This window comes from Toxotes jaculatrix, chromosome 12 (assembly GCF_017976425.1).
Source record: "Toxotes jaculatrix isolate fToxJac2 chromosome 12, fToxJac2.pri, whole genome shotgun sequence".
NCBI lineage: Eukaryota > Metazoa > Chordata > Actinopteri > Toxotidae > Toxotes > Toxotes jaculatrix.
The window spans coordinates 22,463,741-22,485,520 of record NC_054405.1 but is presented as its reverse complement, the minus strand read 5'-3'; the positions used below and the strand labels follow the sequence as shown (position 1 = coordinate 22,485,520).

Sequence of the window (21,780 nt, the reverse complement as noted above, 5' to 3'; positions counted from 1 at the left end):
TGTCTTAATGAATATGGGATAATGTACTTTTCCACACCACTAAATCCAGCAGTACAATTAAGCCATGTCAATCCGCTTCTCTAAATTTTCCTTTGTACTTGAAATACAGCATTGTTTTCTCAGTAATTAAATCCATTTGGTTCAACTGTGCCATTTAGTCCATATTGATAAAAATCAACACCCTGCATGTGTGTGTTTCGAAACACACTTTCCTTTCTAGTTGCTCAACAGGCACAATCTCTCCCTACCGTCCTGGCAGGCTTTTAATGTGAAACATCTGCAGGAAGTGTTAAGATTCCTCGGACAGAGCTTATTTGAATACCAGCTCTGAATTCTACATCAATCAATCAAGGCATATCTATAATCTCACTCAGGACCCCAGATAAAGCACATCGGTTTCATTCATAAACACTGAATTTCAATTTAAAATACTGCGCAGCCATTCTAATATTTTAGATTCTTCATATTCTACAGTGGAGCAACAAATACTTAAGTCTCACCTGTAAGGCCCATATTACATTTGACATTTAGCTATAATGTACCCAGCTGGTAGAATAAAATATTCAACATGATGCTGTACTAAAACCAAAACTATGACCTGACTTGTGCAATTTTAAACAAGGACAAGGATGCTGATGCCCACTAAAACCAGTAGGAGGTGAACCCTCAGGACATCGCTGCATCTCGTTCCGCTTTTCCAAGCCAGTAATTTCACTCAAGACCTCACCTAATGACTGTTTTGATGAGAGCATAAATGCCACCTTGGTTTCTGTGATTCAGAAATCAAGCTGTGAGGTGAGTATACTATTATCATCAGTCTTCTGCTTTCAGTGGCTTGGTGCATCTCCGGCTCCTGTTAGGTCTGGATCAATGCATGGTCAATCCTTTCCCTGAGAGGACGTATCGATTCGGTTCCTCGGGCTGACCATCCTCTAATCTCTTGAAACAGTGTGGTGCTCCGCCTGCTCTTTGGAGACATTGTATCCTGCCTGAGCCGAGGCCCGGTGCACAGCACAAAAATACAACTATGTCAGAGAAATCAATTCACTGCTACTTCGACAGTCTGTAATGTGAAACGTGTTCGATATCAAATACACAGCCTCCCACAGTAGGGGTTTCGGAGGGTGCCTGGAGTTCCCATCAAATAGTTTTGTACACACAGAGAATGGTCCATCCTAATCCAGTATCGTGTAGATGTCACTGGTGGGTTTTAGTGTTTTTCATTACAAACGGACGCCAAAGAGCAAAGAGTGGAAAAGTGCTTTGTAATAAAGTTTCTCTCAGATTCTCGAACGCACAAAGTTACAGAGCTACATCTGGTGCATTTTAACTAAATGAATATTACTGCTACTATTTTTTGCTTCCTTTCTTAGCATCTTTTCAGGGTTACACATCTTCACCTGTTCTCTGATCCCATCAAGACCTCACCTCCATTAAATTACAAGATTGAGTTAATGTCTTTTAATAGGCTGATAAGTAGCATTCTGAAAGCAGACACGATATGAGACAGAGCAAGCAGCATCATGCTAATGAATGTGTACATAGCACTCCATTTGGTTTGGGAGGAAAAAATAAATTGGCAAGTGCTAAGCACCACAGTTCAGGACGTATTTCTGTCAGATGGGATAAGTTTACCATAATGCGAACAAAGCCACAATTATTTCAGAAATGATTAATATTTGATGAAGGCTAAGTGCAGCGAGGGAACCATAAGGTTCAGTTTGCTGGTTCGCTGCACCACAGAACTCTTTTCCCCTTTTGTTTATTGGTGCATTCAGAAGTATTTTTGCAGTGGTTCATCTAAAATCTGCAGGGTTTATTTTCGGTTCTCATATCTCAAGCAAAGGTTCTGAAAGGAGGGCAATACTGAGCAACTGTAGCTGGTCCGTTGCAGCAGTGCAGCTCACTACACTTAGATTAGATTAATGGGGATCACATCTGTCCACATACAGAAGGTTTGTGTAGTAGTTTACAGTCTAGGGTTGTTTATCATGGTTTGGGGTAGGCCCCTTAGTTCCACTGAAGGAAAAATCTTCATTCACTGCCACAGCTCACACTGATATTTTAGACAATAGTGTGCCTCAGCCCTATCCAACACCTTTGGGATGAACTGGAACACTGACAGCAAGCCAGGCCTTATCACCCAGCATCAGTGGTCGACTTCTCTAATGCTCTTGCGGCTGAATGGAAGCGAATCCCTGCAGCCAGGTTCAAAATATTGTGGAAAGCCTTTCCAGAAGAGTGAGAGCTGTAAGAGCAGCATATTAATGCCTGTGGTGCTGCAATGACATGTTCAGCAGTCACATATGGATGCACTGTTCTGATGTCTACATATTTCTAGCATCAATAACAAATAGTATAGTTAGTACAGTGTATATAAAGCAGCTTTTATGTTCATGAGTCATCCAAATAATCGACAAATTTCAAGCAGGCTTCCTTTTGGCTTTTGGCAGTTAAATATTAACCAATAAGATATGAATACATATTTAATGAACAATTTTACATTTTAACTGATACAGTGCATTATTGCAATGACACACTGCACCATCTAACGGACCTTAAAATAGTTTCATCAGTTCACAACAGTAGGGAGCCTATTAGTAACAGATTAATTTCAACCTGGGGAGTAGAGAGACCGGCCTAATCCTCGTCATGCACAAAGCAGGAGACGTTATCCAAAACTGTTCAAAGCATCTACATATGGAAGCAGTGGGGCTTCGTACTGAATATCTGGCTGTGCCTCCATAATAGATTTCTACGTCGACTTGATGCGTTAATATAAGCAGATGAGGTCAGGAATTGGTGTGAAGGTTGGAAGAGGTCAGATCAGACATACGTGTAGTCAGTGCCTGATCTTTCTTTAAATATACTGACTATCAAGCATCCAAGTCTTTCTATGAAGGATCTGAAAATAAAGAACACAGAGGGGTTCAAAAGAAACTGGCTGAGGTACACGCTTCAAACATTAATTAACTTCTTCATCCCGAACCACATGAGTTGTGTTACATAGCCATGAATACTGAAAAGGTTAATGCCACCAGGTATACTGTCTTACCCTAAATGTATATAAATGTATGTTTGGTTTTCCATTTTTGGAGTGACGTGAGGCCTTAATTTATCTGAAGCAGCCTGTTCTAGTTTGTTATCCCATATGCTACACATTTTACTTTTTAGTTTTTAGTGCAGACTGAACTGCCATACATGGAGGAACTTTAAGAAAACAAAGCATCAGAGGAAGCCTGCAATGTGGGGCTCTGCTGGGCTAGGGAGAAATGTACCGGTGGTCTGTCCTCTTTTGATCTTGTTGTGCAGATAACCATCATCAAAATATATCAAATGACAAGATACTACATTTATGTTTCAAGAGTGACTATAGCTAAGTAAGGTGGTAAGTTTAGTTTTCACATGGAATGATAAAACCTTAGCAAACTTAATATAATAAAACAATCAAAACCACACAACAAATGCCTGTCAAAGTGTTTAATTAGTTCATTTTCAATAATAACAAAACTTAATATTTACTGAGTTGATTGTCAGTGATGAATTTTCTGTGGAAACGGAAGGAAGATCATTCTGTAGTAAGTCTGAGTGAGTGTTTGAATAATTGTTTTCCTTTCGACGTGTGTCAAAATTATTTATTGGCTCCTGCAGTTTTTGTCAAATTGTTAATTTTCTCTATGAAGTACTACGAGACATCATACCACAGAGAACACAATGACCACACAGGTGTGTCAGAGCTGCTAATGTGAAAATCAGACTCTGATTTGACTGCTGTAAATATTATCACTCTATCTCACCACTTCTTTTCACTTCACTTCACCATTTCATTTAACTTTCACCAAAGTCCTGCCACTGACAACAAGAGTCTTAACTTCCACACAATGGCAGTAGTATTGTAGAAATACTGAAGCCTCCGTAACACACAAAACCACCACCCATAAAAACTTAAACTAAAACAGAAACAAAAAAAAACATTTTATTTATTCAGTTACACTTTCTTACTTTTACTTCCTACTATGAAGGTCGAATGCTTTAAATTTCAAGGTCCTCTGTACACTGCCAAGTATAAAAGTCTACAGGCAAATAAATGTTAAAGCCTTTTCTTAGAAGTCCAATCAACACATTAAGTTAAATACACATCCGTTTTTATAGTACTCACCCTGTGTATTTGTTTAATTGCAGAATTTAAAACACCTTGCCCTACAGGAAGGAACTGTAGAAATACTCAACAAGGTCATGGGTCTATCTTTGATAAATAAAGCTTTTAAAGCCAAAGAACATACATGCAATCTATATATCTACCCAAAGAAACGTCTTTAAAAGTCTGAAGTTGAAGGTCGATATTTACTGCCTGAATAAACAGCAACGACAAAACTAACCCTCTTAAATTCCCCAAGCTTTTGTTTCCCCCCAACCTAAACTTCAATTAAACAAAGTCCAATTATTCTAGCTGCTCATTAATTTCAGTGGGACACACATTGTCACTCTATAAGCCATGGTAAATTACTCACTGGCACAAACTCAAAATCATATATGAAGTGGCTGTGTCAGCTCCAGTCTGTGTGGCATCTCCATTTGACTAACGTGACTATAAACTCATCAGAACCAACACAACAGAGTTATCATTTTCTAGCTGACCAACAGAATATATTTTCTGTAGAGACTCATAAAGTCATGTCAGGATAACGGGCCTTAAATCCAAACAGAATTTCTCAGGGTAAACTGAATGGTTCTGCATTTTGAATGAAGACACTACCACGTGTCTGATGCCCATTCATGCCTATTTTATGAGAACTGACAAAATTAATTAATCAGTATTCTTCAATGTATTATGCAGCTCATGTTCTAGCAGAAATACAGGGGCAGCTATATATACAGAGGTCATGGCCAAACCAAGAGTTTTCGGGGCGCGGGGCAAGATTTAACTGGAGCAGTCTCTTTGGGAAAGAGCTTCAGTTAGTGTCAAATCAAGCAGGATGTGGAAACAAAGCAGCATCTATACAGCTAAGAAAGCCGACATCATTCTTTTTGACAGATACATACAAGCTATAATCACATACAGTCAAGGGCTGGGTGTCCTTTGAAATTTTATGTGAGTACCAAAAACAAAATGACACTTTGACCCTTTTTATTTTTCTTTTTTTCTCTTCCTCTCATTTTTAATTTAACAACACGAGTAGATGTTGTCAAATGTTAAAATGGTAAAAATGCTTAACACAAGCTGGAATAGAAAAACTTTGCCTGGATAAAAAAAAATTGCTTCCTTTTTGATTTAAATGAGAAACGACCCAGAATAATAAAACCACAGGACCAATCTGAAAAAGCATTAAATGCCAGCTTTTAGCACTTGACTTTTCTGATACTCTGTGCTACAGATATATTTCGGTCAGCACTGGGGGTTTGATACCCAGCCCCACTCAAACATCACCTGAGATCACATCTTGAAAATTTTGCAGTATTGGACCTGAAGTCACAGGCTACTACCTTTGCCATTTTTCCTCTGAAATGAACCACAGTTGTCATTTTTCCAAACATTAGTGTGACAAAATAGAAGGCAGACTGACATGGCCGTCACACTCAGCCTTTGCTATTTTTGCTCTGAAATGACCCACCCTTGTCATCTTTCAGCACATTAGCGTGACAAAATAGAAAGGAGATTGAAGTGGCACCATCTGTGGATGACAGAGGACGCAATGAATTGATTTTTACTGTCTAATGTGCTCTTTCACACTATGCTACTTTTTTTGGAATATTACCGACTGACAACAGAACATTTGAACAAATTATAAGCTGTATTATAACCAGCATCACCAGTGCAAAACTGAAACCCTAATCACCAACTGATAACCAAGTCATTCATCCCTGATCCACAGATGTTATTTTGGAGTAACAACTGTATTAACCTTGAAGGGTTGTAGGGGTTATACTGAAACACTGTTCATATCTCTGGTGAACTGATCACCAGCAATCACATAACCTTCATATTTACAGGTGCCTCTATGTAAACATGCTCCAGTCGATTGTAATACACTGGTAGATTTCAAGAAATAAAGATTAGATGTATTGGTGCTGAAACAGTGGATTGATAAAAAAAAAAAATAGTAGATATGAAAATGATAATAATAATAATAATAATAGAAAGGTAAATGATAGATTAATCATAAGAGTCATAACCAGACGTTTGCAACTCATACACCTCACATACAAGAAAAAACAAAGCTGTTTCAAGCTGAACTGTAGGGATGACCTGATACTGCTGAATGGATTTTATTTGGATTGACCCTCACAGCTGGCAACCATGTAACCAGGCTGCACCCATGCTGAAGTGTAAGGCGGAGGAGATGTGCTGTTGCACTGACAGAGTATGACTTGTAGGTTGATTATATGGGGAGGGTGGATGATAAAACTTATTTATAGGTGCAATGTTAAAATAAGGGGGGAAAAATCAGCAGCAAAAGGTATTAAGTTCCTACATTAAGAAGTTTCTGAGTTGTAGCAACAGATGTTATGTTATGTCTGGCATTTACAAACTAACAGGCTAGTAACTAATAAACCACAGTCTAACTGTTCAGCAACTTATAATTAACCAATCAGGCTGAGAAGTAGGCAAAATGAGCACAGTCTTCATTGCAATGAATAAGGCATCATAGGGACTTTTCCTTAAGATTAAGTATAAACTTGGCACAGGAGCACATTCTTGTCTCACAGACGTTTGTCAGCTACATGAAAAAAAACTGACCCCTTATGTGAGATATAATGGGGTTATATGGCTTTCAAAAAGCACTTATAGAGCCTTCAAAGCTACAATTATAGGCCAATCATTCCAGTGTGGGAGGTAATATAATGTATGTTGAGCAAAGCGCCATCCTCCGCTAGTATTTATTAAAAAGTCACAGTTGACATGGAGGATGCACTATGACAGGAACACGCCAAGTGGCTACGTAGGCGGTAGTAAGCGAACACGTTGTCTCAGATTTCAATCTGACAGTCTGCAAGCCTGGATCATGAACTACTCAAGTCACTGTATGTAAACTGACAAGGACCATTCTGCTCATGGTCAATCATGTTTACAGAATTAAAAAAAAAAAAAAAACATTAAGAGGTAACACAATAGCCACTGACTGTAAAGCACCCTGAGGCAACTTTGTCATTTTATAAAGCCCTAAGCAAAACTTTATTATAACCTCAACCCTAAAACAAAGTCTTAACCCTCAAACAGCCGAACAGCTTGAAGGTGTGTCAGAGAGTGAGGACCGGCCAAAACGTCCTCACTGTCCAAAGTGTCCTCACTCCACAAAGTCTACAACTCAAACTGGTCCTCACATAGACATACAAGTAATTTCAAAGAGAGTTGGACAAATTTTACTAATGGTAACTCATCCTTAGAAAATTTTGTTAAGTGAATTGCCACACACTGAGGAATATGTTGGTCCATTTTCCACTGAACAATTACAGAATCTCTCTCTCTCTCTCTCTCTCTCTCTCTCTCTCTCTCTCTCTCTCTCTCTCTCTCTCTCTCTCTCTCTCTCTCTCTCTCTCTCTCTCTCTCTCCCTCTCTCTCCCTCTCTCTCCCTCTCTCTCCCTCTCTCTCCCTCTCTCTCCCTCTCTCTGATGGCAGGCATTTCGCCTCTTATCCTTCATATGTTGACAGATGCATATAAATGCTTGTTAGTATCTATGTAATATTATAAGTTATGTTAGCTTAAGTCACCTCAGGTAGCATCGTAATAACTGTGCTTGTAAAGCTCTGCACACAGGTGTAGCTGACAACATTTGCCTCCTAAGTAAACACAATTTCATCACTGATCAATTATTAATGGATAAGAGCCATGCCACCTCAAGTAAACACTTTCAAAAGGTCAGGAGCCCCTAAAATGCTGCTGAATACTGCTGTTCTGCAGGTTTTCCACCAGCATAACAGGAAATTCAAAGAAGAAATGTTAAGATAAGCCAAGACTCTCTGCAATCAGCTAAGTAGACAGAATTAGACGATCCTGGCATGTCAGGTCAACTCCGCAATGCCAGACAACCAATCAATACGCAGTCAGTTTGCTAGACTCGTAGCTTCTCATCCTCAAAAAATATTCTTATGCGGATTAACTGCTCCTTCACCCATTTTCATTTTCAGTCGAGAAGGTATTAATCTGACAGCCAAGTGAAGCCCAACAAATACTACACACTTCAAAGCAGCAGGAACCACTTTGGAGAACTGGCCAGGTTCAAACATTTCCTTTCATTTCTATTTTCAGTCAGAGACACATACCCTGCCCATGGTGTTTTAAACAACTTTCAGTAAACCCTAAAATGCAGAGCTGCTTATTGATGTTCCAACTGAACATTTTAGCTCATTTAATGTTGGATCCACTGCTCCAGTCAAGTATGTTAGGGCTGGGGGGGAGCAGGTAAAGCCTTGTATTATTTTAGACCCATTACAAGTAAATACCATCTTCTTTTTACAGAGTAAATATCATGAATTTGTCATCTTCACTTTATCATTATTTAATGATTTTTCGCTTGCATTGTCAGCAGCAGACATTTTGTCTCAGTCTGCTTCATTTACTTCAAGTTCAGTTGGCGATGTCCTACATTTCACACAAAGTCCTTCGCTTCCTACACAGCAAAGTGCACTGGATTTAGTGGATAATCAGGGGAAAAGTACAAACATTACTTATTAAGAGCTGGGCTTAGGAAAACTCACAGAGAAATCACAATGCCCGCACACAGCCACACTCCCTAAGAACTTGTAATGGGTGGGTGGATGGATGGACAACAATTTCAGCATAACAGCTTGTCTTGAGGTCAAACAGCAAAGAGCCATGACCTGGCAAAGAGGACAGAGTTCCAAGTGTTCATACAACAAAGTTGTGAGGGAGCATGGTGTGCAGGCACTTTGCTTTCGCTCCCTTTGGTGGACAAATTGGTATCTGTACCTCCCGCAGGATGTGATTTCTCCCTGAGTGCTTGCTGGATGTGAGTGCTGGAGGGTGGCTCTACAGAAGAACTTGCTTTCTGATGGTTACAGCGTAAAACCAAAACACAATAAAAGGCAGCAGCTATGTGTGTCCTGCATTGTAGTTATATTGCAACAGCTACATATTTCAGTGATTTTCATTGGATGTTTGCTGATGTGATGCAGGTAAAGAACTTCTTTACCAAAACTGCAGTTTTCCGATTGTAAGATTTGGGGAGTTTTATTTATTTGTTGCTATTTTTAAAGTGATTTCTTTAAATATTCATCATCTTTGAATGTTACTGCGTGCCTTCTTCAAGCCAAAGCACAAGAGGACATACACTGTGAACTGGATTCAAAGTCCCTCAGATCAGAGGCTAATGGAGAGCAGGGGGTGGTTTGTCCTACTTGCTGAAATATTGTTGTTTCCAGGGCCCATTTAGTTCCAAGAAATAAACAAACCGAATGCACACCTATTTCAAGTTATTATTTTAAGACAAAGATGCCCACAATATAAATGAACACACTTTACATCGCAGTCTTTGGTGAGATGACATGGATCTCCACCTGTTGTTTGATATGAAGTTAAGATTTACAGTAAAATCCCATAACACAATGCTTCTCATTCACAGCCACACAGAAGGGCAAACTGCAGAGCGCCTTGGCTTGCAGGAGAAAGCAGCACAAGCATGCGTAGCATCCCACCAAAGGTTCTTTGTGAGTTAAGAAAGCCCTGTCTTCACATTAAACATCCCCTTTATAGTCTTCATCAGTGAGAAGTTTGCTGCCAAATCTTACTAAGTGTTGAACAGAATCACTGTGCAAAAGACTTTGATGCCAACTTACCATTTTTTCTTTGACTCTTTCTTTTTTTTTTTTTTTTTTGGCAGTCTGCAGATCCTGAACTGATCAGGAGCTAGCCAGCTCAAAATCTAATAACCTAAAAACGGCAATGGAACGACACAGATTAATCCATCCATCCACTGTCATTGAATTTGTTGACGTTATTCTTTTTTTTTTTTTTTTTGGACAGGAACCTTTTATTACCCATCACTACACTCGCAAGATCCTCACACTGTCTCTCTGCAGGCTGATACAAACTAATGATAAGTTACATCTGAATGAACAAATAATATCTTGTGTCAACCTGATCAAGTTTTTTTTTTTTTTTGGCCCTGATCCTGATCCTGATCCTAAAATTTAGTACCTACCGATACCAAATCCAATCTCATACTCAATTTACTTTACTGAAATGTTGATTAAATAATCTGTGTATCGGACACACTGAAGTAACACAGCTGTAGACAAGTTAAACTCACACTCACACCTATTTTTTATGACCTCCTTGATCCAAATACTGAAGGTCATGGTTCAAATATGAATGAAAGTTCCGCTGGGAGAACGCTGTCCCTGGCAGTGACATGACGCAATCCACCAGACAGAAGACGTCTCACTCTATTGGATTTGTGAGAACTAAAAAAAACAAAACTAAAGAAACACTCAGTTCGTTTGTTTTACAGTGGTGTTACAGAGTGGAGTATTTTTTGTTTGTTTGTTTTTTTTTTTTAACCAGCCCTGTCAGTCTCTCTACCAGTCCTCTCTCTGCCTGTCATTCGGGGTGCGCATTAGAGCATGCTGTCTACGTGTCCTGGGACTGAGCTCGCTAGCCGATCACAGCCAAGATTCAACCCTCAAGATTCGTTTTCTCGTGTTATTACAAGTTCTTTTTCCATACAAAAGAGAATCAGATCGTGACACTAAATGAAACTAAGTGGTACTTCACAGCCTTGCAATCTACAATTTCTGCTCAAGGGAGGGCCCCATTGTTCTTTAGCAGGTAAGATTTTCCTCTGCAACATCCAACTAGGACACAAAGAAAGTGAGCTGGCACATTATTGTGTAGCAGTTGTCTGGCATCAGTGCAGAAAATATCAGTCAAGACAGAGTTACAATAGATGAGACAAAGGACAGGAACTGAGCACAGTGGGGAGACGTGATCCAGTTCCATGGTAGACAGTGTAACAGCCTGAAGGGTCTCATCAGGAGCAAATTCACTGAAATGTAATACAAGCTGGAGTGTTATGTAAAATGAAAGATGGGAGAACCCAGATCACTCAAGCCTACTGTGCTCCGATGGCTGATGCATACCTGTATTGTATTCAGAAGGGCATTCATTTCCCCTCCGATGATTACAACGGAACACCAGCTGTATTGTTTATTTGGTTGAAAGCACAAATGATATGCATTGATTCCTTATTCATTCATTGTTGAACTCGGCATTGTATCTATGAATGCCGGCAAAATGGGCCCAATTACAGCAAGCGATGCCTCCCTGTGACTCCACAGCAGAGCAAGATGATGAAGGCCTCAAACTGGGAGGAAAGGAGCAATCAAAGGCCACTTGTTGTCTTTTGTAAATTCAAAAACCAGAATGGAAAACATTTCTTACTGCGACTGACAATGGTTCACTTGGGATTTCAGATTGGATTAGTCAACCGTGTGTGTGTATTAGGGCTTCCACCTTTTCTCCCTGTTAGAAGTGCTCCATTATCCTTGGCATGACCCTCCACATTAGAGCTGAAATGATTGGTCAATTTATCAATGAGGTGAGCCACAAAAATATATAATACATTATTGTATTACATAAGTAAATAAATTACATATTTTATCGTTGTTTTACTAATTTTTGAAAGTACCGGAAACTTGACTGTAGGACAGATACACTTTGCTGTCTACTAACTTGCCATAGGCAGCTATACACTAGGAAACTGATTAATCAAGAAATTATGAGAAAATCAGTAATGAAAGCTAAAGTACATACTGATCATACTGATCACTCTGATCACTTTGATGCTTAGTGTTTAAATTACTGTTAATGAAACTCAAAACTTCTGTCAGATTTTTAACAATGGGACAATGCCCATTGGACTGATCAAAAACTTTTACTGCAAGTGTTACTGAATGTACTTTAACAAGCAATTGAACAGCAGTGTGGAAATAGTATTACTGTTTAAAAAAAGAAACTCTGAGCAGCTGAGTATGAGAGTAAGTACGACATGACCTAAGTGAACTGCTGGGTTTGAACGGGTTTAATAAGACACAAAGGCCTGCCTTTAATTTAACCCTTCTCCAAATAAAGACCTGATTCTCTCTGCTGTTGATGTAAATAAAGGCCAGTACTGAGAATTTAAGGCATGGAGACTGTAGCCAACAACTGCACAGCAATTTAATCAAGCATGTATTCAGCCAGAAGCACTACAAGTGTGGGAAAAATCCACAGGGGTTGAATTGTGTTAGGAAATCAATGCAGTTATAGATGCCTTTTTATAAATGGACTGTATTCATTTCCACCTTTCTTTTATGATTTCATGCATAATGCTGTAACAGTTGCCATAACCATATTTAAATTTGTATAAAATGTGCTTTAATCAAATGGTAGTTTTAATCAGCTAGTGTTTAAATCCATGTTGTCAGTGTTTGGTCAGGATAGCTTCTGTGTGTCAGGATCACAGGGCAGATCCACCTGCCTGAGGCTCTGCTCTCATGTTGCCAAGGCTCCTTCTTATGCTTCACAATAAAAGGCCACAGTTTTGTGTCATTGTTTCTCCATGAGAGAGTGAAAATACTTTCCTGTTAAGGTGGATCTTACTGTGGATGCTAAAACTTTTGTTTCCAGTCAATAGTCTGCTGATGAAAAGCCAATTTTAAACTACCAATGTTGCTTAATAGGATTATAGTAAAGTTTTTCAGCGTTAGGCCGCACTTTTGTGTGGTCCTGACTTTGTCAGACAGCAAGAAATTGAATCGGAGCACAGCTGCTGCAGGGGCCAGTGTTTCTAAATAATGTCTGACCCCACACAATAAACAGAGTACTGCTCTACAGTATCACCGAGGCACAATATTAGTCGTCCTCTGTGTCCTGATGTTAGCGCAGGAGGAAGGACTATTCAGTATTGAGAGAAGTGAAATGAGGAAGAGAGGAAATGATAGAGAGAGGATATGCTAAACTCCTCTCACCATTTACCGCAAATGACACCAGAGCTGGATATTGTTCTCACTAGTTTGAACTGACCTGTGGTTTTGCCAATATGTTAATGTCTGCAGCAATAGAGGGTAATATTAAAACGTTTACCCATTAATGAGTTATATAAAGGATTACAATATTCCATAGCTGTCACGAGTCCAGCTGGCTCCACTGTGGAACAGTGTGCTGTACATACACCATCATCATCAACTCCTCTGAAAAAGCAAAATCGAGCTAAAAATTATTTGAGGAAAAAATGCAGGTGAAAAAAATGTATACTTTCCAGAAGGATTTCCATAACGTTGGGAGACTAATTAAAAAAATACTGCTCAATAACTAAATAGCAGAGGCCACACTGAGATATCCTGACTTTAAGTCTCTAGTTCGGGTAAAGCTCTAAAAACCGCTAACATCTTTCCATTTTCATGTCCCACAAGCAGTTATAACACACACTTGTTGTTATGAATCTGCAGCCTCCAAACCTGAGCAAAGAAAAGAAAAGACATTGCACAACTGTTTTCACAGCCTGAGTAGCACTAACCATAACAAGCAAACTGATTTTTATGGCTAATACTGATGATGTGCCCCTTTAAATTATAATTAGCATGTAAAAGTAAAGCTGGTCATGAGGTAAAGTGAAAAAAGTACTGTTTACATGACATGTTTTTCCAATTTAATCCCTGAATAAATGCATCTCAGCCTTGTAATGCCTCAGCTCTTTAGACTCTCACTCTCAAACTTTTTCCAGTTATTTACCGATTTCTCAAACTAGTCAGCATTTGTTTTTAGAGCAGAGTAAGCTCGAGGACTCAGCAGGACCAGACTCCTACAAATTGATGTTGAGAAAATATTTGCATTCACCTCAGTAGCCTTTTGCACATCACCATCATGTAAATATGATCATAAATATTCAAATGTCAGCTGAATTTGACTCATTTTAGTTGCTTCAATGCACAGCACAGTCTAATTCGATGCCTAGGCCAGTAGGCTGCTTTCAGAATGGCAGATTGCTGCCCACGCCCACCACCTCAACCCCTCCCAACATCCCCCGGCGGCCCAACCCCTCAAGAGATTTGGAATCGGAGCATGCTTACTTGACATCCCATCAGTCGGCGGCTCACTAACAAGTAGGCCATAAACCTTTTTTTCTCTTTGATTACACTAAGTGCACAGAGGCCAGATGCGACCCAGCCCAGTCATCTGTTGGCTTGCCAGCCGACTCACTGTAGAGGGGGGGGGGGGGGGGGGGGGCATGAGGAGGAGGAGGAGGAGGAGGAGGAGGAGGGTCACTTAGGGTCCCCTCCCTTCAGGAATATAGCCATTGTTCTTCATTACAGATGGGGAAACTGCTGGGGGGTACAGATGGAGAACAAGTCCACTTCCACACCTGTTTTCCATCAGCAGCGCTCCTGCCAGCCTGACTCAGAGCCAAACCCTGTACGATGATTCAGCTGAGTCTGATACAGGTTTCCTTTGTAACTGTAGCTGCCCATTGTCAATGTTTTGTGCCAGCTCAAGGTAAAAGAAACAAAATGGCCATTAACATACCAAAAGTTTTTCAAAGGGAAGAAATAAGCTTTTTAATTAGTTATTTTTTATCTGTAAAACAGATTTTTGGTCATTACAGGGCACTAAAAGTCTAATTGAAAAAAATAAAGTTCCTTACTATATTAACAAATAAACAAATGAACTACATACATCATCTGCTGTGAGTAAACTTTTATGCAGGGAGATTCATTAAGTGCAGAAGACGTGAAAATTAGAGTGCGATTTGTTGAAGATAACAGTTTCTCATTAAGAGTATCTTCTGAATTTTTTTTTTTTTGGTACCAGCTCCAGCACCTGAGTTTCAGTATCCAATACCAAAACAATCCTTTTTTTTTTTTTTGACACCTTATGTTGGGGAATATAATCAAGCATTTCCACAAAACTCCTGCTCTTTTTCCATTTAACAAAAGCAGCCATGCAATAACTGTGCTTGAGAAAAATACAGACTGAAGTAAATTCTGAAATAAAGCAGAATCTGTTTTATGAGTAAATTAAAAAAAAAGAAAAAGATGATATATTTCAAATTCATTGACAATGTAGGATTGCTTCATGTACTACATTCACAAGGATGCATTATCCAGGTATTGTAGATAATGCTACAGCCATCTCAGAACAGGAAGGAGTGGCTCCTGGACAATGGATCGAAAGCTAATGGACTTACTGCTAAAATAAAGTAAGGGATAAATATACTCAATGGGTAATTGTTTCATTTTATATTATACTACCAAGAGAAGCATGGATGATTAATTAAGTTAATATGCTATTAATAAGTACTTCTAGCAAGTCTACTTAATGAAGCACCAGACCTGGTCTGAATCTGTGCACCAATGTAAGGATTTGCTACTTAACTCTGCTCTATTTCAATGTCAACTGAATACACTGACATACAGGTATGACAATATAAAACCAATATCATATCTGCTTTTTAAAAAGTAACAACACTCTAGTGTTTCTGTACATTTTGCCCAAACATTTCTGAGTGGCTGTGTGGACCACTGAATCACTTTTACTTAATATCAGAAGGAGTGAAGCAGTTGTTAGCCACCCCAGAGATCTCAGCTTCTCTTTCTGAGTGAGTTCCATGCTGGTCTGTTAATTACAGCTGATATATGAGACTATATTGCTCAATAACTGGTGTTTAGAGTTAAAGATCATGCTTCATCTCCTCGTTTCTTGCCTTTAAGACCCAATGAAGTGGAGACCTCACAGAAAACTGTCACTTATGGCGAGACTGAACACAGTGATCACTTTTTCTAAGAGCATCTCTTGTGAAGAGAACAACAGGTATAAAGCTGGCAAGCAGGCATCTTAAATGAGCTGTCACATGGAAGAGATAAACAATCACATCTGAGATCTATTATATATTTTAGGCAAATAAATGCAAACTTCAGCCTATAAACTTTGACAACTTGAAAAATAAAAATAAAAATCAGGCGCACTACCAAAGATTTGCCATCAAACACCATCAAATTACTTTTCTCTAAGTGACATCACATGATAAGCCTGGTATTGATAGAGTTTTGAATAATCCTTCATCCAATCATCACCTTGAGGCTGTAAAGATGCCAGCTCATACAGCCTCCAGCTTTCAGTAATAATCAGCTTTCAGTGATAATCAGTAGTGTGGCAGTAAATAAAACGGTAAACTGTGAACTCGGGCCGACAACCACTAACATACAGAAAATACATTTTTCAGCTATATGCATTAATTTAGGCTTTATACTCCGTATTGACAAGTGAGTAATCCATTTTCTAAGATGTGCAGGATACCGCACATCAGTTGACAACAATGCCAGAAGAAAATAGCTGGATTAACTCAACACGTTGTACCCCTACAAAGTAATAAGCTCCAGTGGGATCTACTTACTCCTGTCCATCGTCTGAAGAAAGCGTGACTGTTATTTGCATGCAGAAAACAAGCAACATAAAATTTCAGAATGTCCTTCAATGGGAAATGCATTAGATTCTCTGGCAAAGGTTAAATCGGTACAACAGACACAACATGTTTTTGTCCACGGCAACATGAACCACTGACAGGAAACATAAGTCTACACAGAAAACCATGTAGATTGAGAAAAAAAAACAATAACGTAATGGAATGTTACACATACCGCAACTACATTTATGAACCTGTTGTGGTGGACTCATGTTAACACACATTTTTCTGGCAGTCACACACACACAAACAATCCCTGCTCTCACTTACACTTTCACACCATTACATAACATCAGAAAAATGAAACCAGAGATGCTCCTCACTGTACCTGATAGATTGCCTGAGCAAGTTTACAAGTCTCAGCAAGCTCGTGGTCAAAGCATGCTGTGTTAGCACTCTTTAATAACAACTGTAAAGTGCCGTGCCTCTGGTGTTCGAAGTGTATGATCTGCATTACACCTGGACTTACTGAATATTTCTACACAAATCCACTAAGGAAAGATGGAAAGATGACAGAATGACATACTTCAGCATCCTACATAAACAACAAATACATACAAAGAAGATACACCTGAATGGCATGTTGCATCACTATAGGGTAGCATGATCATTTCAGTCAGTATTGGATTTAAGACTATTCTTCCATCTTTTCCAACACTTTTTCTGAACATTAAACTCACAGAACAGTGCCTTGGCTATTTAAAAACCAACAGTAAACAAAAAGTAATTAAAATGCAAGGATCTATAAATCAAGAATTCATTACAGACAGTGAAATTAGGCAGAGCATCTAAAGGCAAATTATCAGTGTCACAACCAATTCCAAGTTAATTATTTCAAGAAGCCAAACTCATGTCTGAAATTATACTATGACATGACTGTGGGCAGACTTAATCAAGAAACACAAATATATGTATTTTATACATCTGTGTGATTATATGGATACGTTGGTGATAACAGGTTTATGTTCTCCCTAATTACCACAGTGAAATGTGATTTTAAGATTCCTTTATGGCCTAAAAATAGACAGCTTGCCGTCTAAGGATTCAGTTCAAACCCTTTATCTTCAAAGAAAGAATCCCATCACCAAAGTCAGTCGCTGTTTATCTGAATATACAAGGCTTGGATTAAATATTATTAGCACAATTTAAGACGTATGAATAGTAAATTTCTACTTTCTCTTTGAGCCGTTTGTGAAATTATTTGACCCTTATGCACGTACCCACCAATGACAGACAAAACTTATGGACATATTTCCAAAGGATGAACGTTATCTCTGGAGGTACAGTATATCCACCCTGAGCCCTCTGAAACAAGAGCGATGGCAGTCAAAGGCAGCGAACTGTGAATGCTTTCTCATAAATCCATTTAATTTGGAGCACTTGTGTGATTTGATGACAGTATGAGGTGAGGTCTGTGCGCCAAAATGGAACTTACAGTTGGGGTGAAATTAATTAATGCTGCCTTCTCTCCTGACTGCACTGCAATTCTTACCCTAATAGCACCAACTTCCATTTATTTGTACTGAGGGAAATACAAATAAGCAATGCTTAGCACAATGTGATCCTACTGTGCGCTAGAGGTAAATAATTGATATGCTTTGTGTAAGCACCCTGAGCTTTGTTTGAAATCAGTGGAGCCATTTCCATGAAGGTAAAGCAACGCTGCCCACTGTCCAAAGGACAACAGAGGCTTGTTTGGTTTGCTGTGCTTTACAGGACACTTTAACTGACTTGTCACATGAAAAAAAAAAAAAACATAATCACTGCGCGTCCATTTTAATGGATAAAACGTTGTAATGGATTAAGCCTGGTGGATAATCCACAATGTGACAAACGTCGACATCTGCCTCTCTGTCATTCTCACCATTAGAGGCTGCAACTCAGCAGAAAAACGGTTTACACTGCTGTGAAAAGCAGCTTTGAACCGAATAACTTTAAGTTTATCATCATTCATGACAGAGCCCGACTTTGCGTAAATATAAGCAATAACAGGAGGTGGAAGCGGCCCAGCAACCGCGATGAAATTCACCACAAACCTGTAGTTTAACCAGTTATATAATTGTGTTGAGATATTTGAACGGCTTTCCAGTTTATAACAGCGTGCGCGTACTGTGGGGGCTGCCCGGACTACAGGGTTATTTCTACATCTCTATCGCAACAGTGCGCAGAGACAAATAACCCCGAACCGAGAGAGCATTTCTCAGTGGTTCACGACCAAACAAAGAGCGCAATAGCTCACAAAACGGCGACTTCGCGGTGGCAATATGTAACACAACACTTTATCCCGTCTTAGTACGGCAAAATAAACGTGTGTGCCTGATCCGCAGCCCGCCAACTCGCCAACATCACTCACAACATCACCAAACGTTTGAGAGCAAAACGCGTAAAAATGTGTGTGTCTCAGTTTTCACCCTCAGCAGCTTTATCTCTGATCTATCCGCTTCTTGAAAGCATCTGAATCACATTAATGCACACGAACGAACCTTTGGTGCTACTGCAAATCCAGTCACGATACTGTGAAAACACAGCCCGGACCGCGATAGAAAACTCCGGCAAATTAATCTTCCCTTGTTTACCAGCAGGAGTGCATGTGTGTTAGAAGGTAAACGAAGGTATAAAGAGAACCACGATGGAATGCTTTTCATTTCGGCATACATCCAAAACGCCGAGCAGCACTTATATCATTGAAATTTCAACTTTTATAAAGCCTTCGCTCGTCTTTGTAACAGTCTCTCAATCGAATCCGGCGGGGTGGCCCACAGTGACCGAGTTCTAAAAAACTGAGAATAAATTGAAAATAACATCTTATTCATGGGCTACCTTAGCGCCGAATTCCTATATAGGCACAGTATTATTAATAGGCCTTGAGTTGTGCTCTACTTTGTACGAATTTTGGACCCAGTACCGTTCAGTTAAATCAACACCGTTTTGAATGGAGTTTGCGGTAGCGTTTCCTCAAACCGCACGCTGCCAAGGCTGCTGCATTTTCCACTTTAACGCACCGCTGTTTTCTGTGATTTACAGCAGTCCTGGCTCCGTTTCGAACATCATGCTACAAAAAGTAACCGAGTTAGCCGACTGAGCAAGCAAACATCCACTTAAGCACATCAAACGGCCCCCGAACGACAAAAAAGACCACGCTGTCTGTTTTTACACACCAGAATTGACAACATTTAAGAGTTGCCAGCTGTGTAGCGGCAAGGCGATTTATAATTGCGAGCTGACCAAAGTCGTGTATTCCTCGGCAGCATATCTGTAACGCCCGTTTGTGGACATGGCAGAAACATAAACCTTCCTTTTCCATTGAGAATTTCAACTTTACGGACACTTAGATTTTTCTTACTCGCTCAACAACATCACACACACACACACACACACACACACATACGCTCTGCCGCGCAAACAAAATCCCCAGCACGCTGATTAAAAAAAAAATTACACCCCTCCATCTCCATCTACATACATTTTAGAGAAAAAGCACAGAGGAAAGTGTGTTCTCCGTGTTCCCATCAAAGGAAAAGTCCTACCTTTGTGAAGAGCCGCTGGAAACACGAATAAAAAGAGAATAGTCGCGAGAGAGCCGCAGCCAGCGTTCGCCATGTTGGACACCTGCTTCAGTATGGCAGAGAGAGGCAGCTTCACCTATAGCTACAACGGGACTCAGTTAATGAGATGCAAGAAAGGGAGGGCACTGTTTACCATATTCATTTAATTCGCAGTTTTGATAAATCGTGTTGCCTGTAATAAATGTCTTGTATCCCACCAGTCTGAATTTACTGAGAATGAAAAAAAAAAAACTCTGTAAGGTTTTTTTTTTTTGTTTTTATGGCTATATCGTGCTGCGGAAGTGGTGAGCAGGGATGGCGTGTGTGTGGTGATTGGATAGGTCCCATCATGGGGAAACGGGCCTGATGCTTTTTTTTGAAACTTGTGTATTATTATTTTGTTCTGCATTTTTTGGGTGTTTCAAAAACTACACTACTTAATTTACCCACCTGTAGTATGAAGTAGCCATTTTTGGCTCCCTCCTCCTCCCAGGTGCTTCTTCACCTGCACTCCCCAGATGCAGAAGAGAATCAAGCTGTCGTTGGGTTTTGATGGAGGAGAAAGAAAGTGAGACCGATGTATCCTTTGGGGCAGCCGACCTGGAGAGTTGGTCACATGGGTGAAGCTGGTCCGGTCTTGTTCATTCCCTGGAAGAAAATCAATGTTAGTGCCACCTCTTTATTTACTGTCTGTCCCAACTGCACTGGGCCACCAAACATACCCGCCTGCATTGAACTGGCAAAGGTTTTCCTGGTGTTACCTTTTGTAATAATAATGATAATGGACAGTACATTCCAATTATACTCATTGGCCAAACACAAGGCGCCTGAAATTATAATTTCTAGTTTAGTTTTAATTAAGAAGATTCCTTACTATTTAATTGAATATTCTATAAACTTTTAATTGTCTTTTGCTGTATAAAAGAGAAATATACCAGGGTGGCATTGCAGAAAATCACCACATATTCCTAAACCAAATACATTTTCTCAATTAAAGTTTATTTACAAATACAAAGTTGGAGCTTTTAGAGCCATAGTTGTGGAAAAATAGCCAACAGAAAGCCAGGGCTGTTCCAAAAGCACTGCCGTTTTCAGGTGTGGCGTGTAAACATAACTAAGCATGACACAGTTGGTTTGTGTGGTGAATAGATGGGTTTACCTTCACCACCATACAAAGCTGAGAACAACTATCTACAAAGATGGAAAGAGAATGAAAAGATAAAATATAACCAGATAAAATAACCAGTGCCATCAAAATAACAAATATTCATTTAATGATAAGTCATTCATCATGTTTCTAATATTATAGGTGGCATTTTATTACTTTTACTAGACTATATTTGGCAGAAATATGGGCATCCAAACTTAATCAAATTCAAATTGAATCTCATATAATGTAAACTTCAAATATAAACCACAAACAGATGCCATATTTAAATATACATCTTTTCTGTTGTAAACATAGATAAGAGTTGGAATCAAACAGTTGGGAGTAGATTGGTTGGTAATGCAAGAATTTCAGATCCAGACTCCGCTCCCTCTGTGGCACAGTTGCCAAACTGCTGCTGTACCAGTCAGTTCCAGTCAACCTCTTGATTTCACGTTTCATCTTACACTCATTCACGAGCAAGACCCTGAGATACTAAGACTCTTTCACACTCCTCCTGACATGAAGAAAGTATTCCAGTGTTCTCCGAACGTGCCAACTCTTATCTCCAACGCTTTATATTCGTCTCTGAATCATGACAGTGCGCAATGGAGGTCACAGTCTGATGAA

At 39.5% G+C, this 21,780-nt stretch overlaps 1 protein-coding gene across 3 annotated transcripts in view; it reads right to left on the bottom strand.

Moving 5' to 3' along the window:
- The window catches only part of cadm1a (cell adhesion molecule 1a), a 317,402-nt gene extending 297,335 nt beyond the window's left edge, over window positions 1-20,067 (bottom strand). For 2 of the 3 annotated variants that reach the window (XM_041051345.1, XM_041051347.1), the window contains exon 1: window positions 19,986-20,067. In XM_041051345.1, the coding sequence (XP_040907279.1) occupies window positions 19,986-20,058 (73 nt within the window). In that variant the 5' untranslated portion in view covers window positions 20,059-20,067. The remainder of the gene's footprint in view (window positions 1-19,985) is intronic. The other variant, XM_041051346.1, reaches the window with a different exon arrangement.
- Window positions 20,068-21,780: the final 1,713 nt, after the last annotated feature.